We start from the raw sequence: 6,156 nt of genomic DNA, 5'->3' as shown, positions 1-6,156 counted from the left end.
TCACGGCCTCCGCCAACCGTCCAAGTCCGGTGAGAGCCGCCGCCCGATTATTCCTACAAGCTGCATTCCCCGGGCAAATCTCCACGGCGCGGTCGAAAAATTTAAGGGCATCCCCAAAATGCCCTTTCTTATAGAACTCGTTCCCCAATTTAGTCGCCTCCTGAGGGTCTCTCGGCCTCAATGCCTCCGCCGAGGGCCGCCCGCTGCTCAAATTCGATACCCCCCCTCTCATTATACTCCCATGGCCGTAATTGCCCGTGCCCGAACCGAGGACGTCGGACCGGGCAGCTGCCCGTGCTAGCATTCCGGTCTTTCCGATCCTGCCCGAGGGGCAAATGTTGCCGGCTGGAAGCACATTGGTCGCCGGCGAGCTCGCCGGTGCTACTATTGTCCACGTATACAACAACCGGGCCGGGATCCAGACCGCCTGTGACCGGTCTCGGGTTCGAAACCGGGGCTCGAATCGCCTGAACCCGAGAGCTCGCCGGAGTGACTTTGCGGCCTGGGCACTGTTGGAATCGGATCTCCTGCTAAGGGTTTTGGACTTTTCCGAGGATCCGGAGGAGCTGGAAGCTGCTGGCTGGGCGGCGGTCGAGAACGGAGAGGGGAAACTGGGGATCTCGAGATCGCGATGATAAGTTTGAGTCGGGTTTGTACCGTGGAGGATTAGAGATGATGTGAAGCGATCGAGAGGGATTCATCGCCGCCGCCAAAACGCGACATTTTAGGAGAGTTCGGGCTAACGGGTTATCGGGTTTGGATTTGGATCTTGGCCCAGTTGGGAGTTAGAGGTAATGGTTACTGGGTAGGGAGCAAAAGGGGGCCTTTGGGGATGATGGATAAGAGAGAGAAGAAGATGACATGAAGTCTAGAGGGAGAGAGAGAGGGGGAGGGAGGGAAGAGAGAGAAAATGGGAAGACGAGGATCTCGTGATTCAGAGAAAGGAAGAAGCAAGGAATGAATGTGGGTAGATTTGATGATGGATTGAGATCGAAAGATTGAGAGAGAGAGAGAGAGAGAGAGAGAGAGAAGGAAGAAAAGAAGAGGAGAGGAGAAGAGGAAACCCAAAATAAAAAGGGGAAGGAGAGAGAGATAGGGAAGATTTATTCAATTTCCATTAATGCCCTCTCTCTTCTCTCTCTACAGTCCCTACCCTTTCTTTGCTGCTTCACGAGAAAACCCAACGCCCTCTCCCTCTCTCCCTCTCTCTCTCTCTGTCCTCCATTTGTTCTCTCTCTCTCTCAGAGGTGGGCTCACCCGCGGCAGCATTTTAGTCAGTTTAGGGATAGTTTATTCTGCACCCACCGTATTTTTACTAATAAATTACTTTTTTTTTTGTTTTCAGAAATAATAATCCGTATTTTTATTTCCCGTTTTCCTATACACAATTTATGGCAAGATTCCGTACTTTCGAGATTTCTCCCCTTACGCAAGCCCACAGCCAAAAGAAGATTTAAGGGAAGTCGAAAATGTCCATTATACCCTCCTCTCATTCTCCCTATCTCCCTTTAAAGCCGAGGGCAAACAACGAAAAGGATTGGGTAATAGCGAGAATTTTGGCGAAGGAAGAGGGTATTCATAGTCATTCTGGATGAAACATTGAGGGGTATTTTGGGAAATTTATGGTCCCTAGAGACAGGGGCAGCTGGCCATGTGCAGGCTGCCGTGCCAGCTGGCCCATTCAGGGAACCCTAAGCGCTCCATCGCGGTCCAGCTAAGCGGTTAACGGCGCCGTTACGGAAACACAATATTCGACGGAATATGCCGTACTCGGTGACGGGACCGCGGTTGAGGTGTTAAGGAATCGAGGTGTTGACTGTTGGCATAGTGGGAAACTGGTGGTGGTTAACATCACCGGGGGGCTTCCGGTCACCAATCGTCCTGTAGCGACGTCTGTCGCCGGTTAGTTTGTAATTAATGAAATGATAAATTTTTTCCCTCTTATATTAATTGTAATCTTGTCCATAATAGGCCCTAAATTAAATGTCTATTTATAGGGATACATTCATACATTTGTTTTGGAATAGTATAATAGTTTGGTTCATTCAGTTTTGTGTTATGGCATGGATAAACAAAGAAATAAAATTTATGTTCTTTTTAAAAAAAATTAGTAAAGAGGAGTTAATTTGTCTCCGTCCAAATTTATTAAGATGCAATATGCAAAATGAAACAAAATAGGAGAACAACCATATGTATTTGTATACGTACACTAAATACTAAATACAATTTTTTGGGCTAATGAATTGGTGCTTATATACGCGTGCTTTCCAAATTAAGCAAAACAAACAACTACATAGCTTGATTTGGACCCTCACTTGCCTTTTCCTTTTTTCCTCAACTTGAAGCAGAGCTTGACCATTCTCAAATAGCGCATCATTAATATTTACTTGAATCTAGCAAGGTTTTGATCTTATATTCATATTTGTTATATAGAAGAAAAAAACGAGATGTAAATAAACTTTCATATTTTGGATAGAGAATGCTGGGAAATCCTTAACTTGAGATGATGATTATGACTATTCATGACTAAGTCGAAAAAAAAAAATTAGAACAATGATAATATTTTACCATGTTGTATGAGTTCAAGTTCCATTTATCGTCAAATAAATCTTATTAACTAGACCCATCATGGGTAGCGCGAATGGATTGAGGAGACAGTGATAATACTTCAACATTTCAAGGAATTTGAGAGAAATGAAGAGAAAAGGAAGTGAAAGATAAAGAGAAAAGAAAAGAAAGAAGAAAATAACATTCATTTTGATGTTTGGTTAGAAAGAATCTTGTATGAAGATTTTTGAATGAATGATAAAAAGTAATCTAAGCTTATTTGCTCATTTGATAAAAATGTTGCAGGAAGCAAAATTAATTTTTGAAGGGACTAGCTAATGGAGATATATATGTCTTACTATTAATTCTAAGCGAGTACAAACAATATCTAAAATAAATATAAGTAAAAAGAGTATAAGTGTAATTAGTATAAATAAAGTACTGAATTAATAAGAATGACATAAAATACAATCTACATTTTTAAATACGCCGAGGCTTTTCTTACTTTCTCCGGATGACCCGCTATACTATTTATAGTGTTCTTTGCAGTTAAATACTCAAAAGATTTACATTTATTTTCATTTTTTTTTCAAGGTAAACTCCATTTTTTATTTTGATATCCTTCAAAATGTATTTATCCAAAAAAATACACCAAAATTCAACAAAACTTAATTTTATAACCCCAAACTTTAACCAAAATTCTCAAAAAAATTAACAAATAATTTATCCTTGGAATATCAAAGTTATATTCTGTTGAAGATTTAGGGTTTTTTTTGTTTGGGGGGGATCTTTGAACATCAAAGTTCAAAAAGGATAAACTTTGGCGTATTTTAAGTGCGAATCGCCTTTATTTATATTTTTCTCTCGTTTGTTTGCTGATTGCTAAACCTAGAGGTGCCATTTCAGTCATCCTAGCTCATCATTCTCATGAGTCAGCAGCAGCACACGTGTGCGGGCCCCGCTTACAAGTAAGAAGAGAGCCTCCTACTTCATGCAACTGTGGACCCAACCTTGATGTCGGGGCCGGGGGAGATTGGAGACTAGCGATCAGCACCTCGACATTTTCCCCTGTTTTCACTAGGGTCCGGGGAAGAAACCAAAACAAAAATTTCAACACCCTTTTTCCTCTTAAATTCTCTCAGTTTCATTTTCTTTTTTTTTTCTGCCTAACCAAACACTGAAAATTATGTTTCTTAGCCATTTTCTTTTCTTTTCACCCACTTTTATTCAAACCAAACACAGAACACTACATAAGAGAGAGGGAAAATTACAATTTTTTTTGAAAGCGAAAGAAAATGACTATTTGTTCGTTATGATTAATCACTTTAGAAATCAATATTGAAGAGGTTAGAAATTTAGTAGATAATTTTTCTTCTATAAATTAAGCTATATCATAGCATATTCAACTCATCTAATCAGTTACTTCCAATTAATCACCACGTAATTCAATAGTTCAAATCACAATCCACATAGAATATTTTCCATTGATATAAAAGGCAGTGATACACTCAACCAAATGTACGTGCAAAATTTAAAGGGAAAAATACTTCCAGCCCCCAAAACACAAGAAAATGTGCTTCCCACCCCCAAGACTTTTTCAACGCCCTCAAAACCCCCAAATTCGTAATAAATATGCACTGAGCCCCCAAAACACAAAGCCCAAGAATTTTACACAGTTAAAGACTATAATACCCTTTGTCTTTCTTATGGGCATTGATCACCTCCTCCCCCCTCCAGTGCTTATCCCTGATGTCCCTGTCCCCGATCGTCGTCGTCCCCTGCGACGTCCGCGAGCTCAAGTCCGACGAGCGCGGACTCTACCTCATCCACCTCCTCCCTCCTCACTGCGCCAACCCGCCGGCTCCCTCGACCACGCCAACGACTGCCTCGGCGAGATCACTGACGGTGAGGTCACGGAGCTCGCCGGAGATCTTGTTGGAGGCGAGAGAAAGGACCCTGAGCTCGGCAAAGGAGGGGAGAGAGGAGAGGAGGGATCCGTTGAGGAGGTTGGCGGAGAGGTCGAGGTGGCAGAGGTGAAGTAGGAGGAAGAGGTCGGAGGGGAGGGAGCCGAGGAGGCGGGTACCAAGCAAATGAATTCTTTATCAAAAGAACTACCACAGCTAGCAAAACAGTATGAAGAAGAAGGAGAAGAAGTCCTCGAAGCTAGCGGTAGCAGAGGAGGTCCTCTCCCAACGCATCCGTCAACCTCTTTAGGGGCAAGAGGATTTCCGAGCTGAGAAGCTCGACGAATTCGCGGGGGGAGCGGATCAAGGAGAAACACCGCCGGGAATCGGAGCCGATCCCAACGATTCTGATCAAGCGAGCAGCGACGCCCAGATCATCGTCGGCTACCATCTCGACAGCGTTCACCAGCTCTTCTTCTTTGACGTCAGCAACGTGGCCTAGCTTGATTGATTATGCATGCTAGCTGTTTGATTAATTATAAATCTTGTAATATATATTCTGCTGGTGCTCTATACTGATAGCTAGTTGGTTAACTAATCTCTTGGATCGTTATTATATTAAAATGCTCGCGTCCATAGAGATTGAGAGACTAGTAACTGTAGGTTGCATTCAGTGATAGTGTACGTTGCATTAACTTATATCGCATGCAATATATTCAGTTGCAGCTCTTTAATTAAGTGGTTGTTAAGGTTATACACGTTAGTTGTTAAACTTACAAGTTGCTTCTTAAGGTTACGCGTTGATTGTTAAAGTTACGGTTTAGTTGTTAAGGTTAAGCGTTGGTTGTTAAGGTTATACACGTTGGTTGTTAAGGTTACGGGTTGTTTGTTAATGTTACGCATTGGTTGTTAAGGTTACGAGTTGTTTGTTAAGGTTACGTGTTAGTTGTTAGGGTTACGAGTTGCTTATTAAGGTTACATGTTAATTGTTAAGGTTACGGGTTGGTTGTTAAGGTTAAGCTTTGGTTATCAAGGTTATACGCGTTGGTTGGTAAGGTTAAGCTTAACAACCAACGTGTAACCTTAAAAATCAATGTGTAACATTCACAATCAACGTGTAACCTTAACAATCAAACCTGTAACCTTCACAACCAACCCGTAAAACCTTTATAAAACTGAAAAAAGAAGGAAATAAAAAAAAGCTTTAATTTTTTGGATCACGGCCTCCGCCAACCGTCCAAGTCCGGTGAGAGCCGCCGCCCGATTATTCCTACAAGCTGCATTCCCCGGGCAAATCTCCACGGCGCGGTCGAAAAATTTAAGGGCATCCCCAAAATGCCCTTTCTTATAGAACTCGTTCCCCAATTTAGTCGCCTCCTGAGGGTCTCTCGGCCTCAATGCCTCCGCCGAGGGCCGCCCGCTGCTCAAATTCGATACCCCCCCTCTCATTATACTCCCATGGCCGTAATTGCCCGTGCCCGAACCGAGGACGTCGGACCGGGCAGCTGCCCGTGCTAGCATTCCGGTCTTTCCGATCCTGCCCGAGGGGCAAATGTTGCCGGCTGGAAGCACATTATTAGTTCCAGTATAAACTAACGGGCCGGATCCAGACCGCCTGTGACCGGGTCTCGGGTTCGAACCGGGGCTCGAATCGCCTGAACCCGAGAACAGCTCGCCGGAGTGGACTTTGCGGGCCGGGCTGTTG

At 43.4% G+C, this 6,156-nt stretch overlaps 1 protein-coding gene across 1 annotated transcript in view; it reads right to left on the bottom strand.

Annotated features, from left to right (window-relative positions):
• The window catches only part of LOC109842401 (TPR repeat-containing thioredoxin TTL1-like), an 11,782-nt gene that overhangs the window by 3,733 nt on the left and 1,893 nt on the right, over positions 1–6,156 (bottom strand). Inside the window, exons 2-4 of the mRNA XM_020411281.1 lie at positions 5,673–6,150; positions 5,608–5,626; positions 1–384 (exon numbers count right to left, since the gene is read on the bottom strand). The exon at positions 1–384 is cut by the window's left edge and continues 76 nt beyond it. Coding sequence (XP_020266870.1) covers positions 1–384; positions 5,608–5,626; positions 5,673–6,150 — 881 coding nt within the window. The remainder of the gene's footprint in view (positions 385–5,607; positions 5,627–5,672; positions 6,151–6,156) is intronic.

This window comes from Asparagus officinalis, chromosome 5 (assembly GCF_001876935.1).
Source record: "Asparagus officinalis chromosome 5, Aspof.V1, whole genome shotgun sequence".
NCBI lineage: Eukaryota > Viridiplantae > Streptophyta > Magnoliopsida > Asparagales > Asparagaceae > Asparagus > Asparagus officinalis.
Note: the sequence above shows the minus strand (reverse complement) of the source record. Positions and strands in the feature narration are given on the sequence as shown.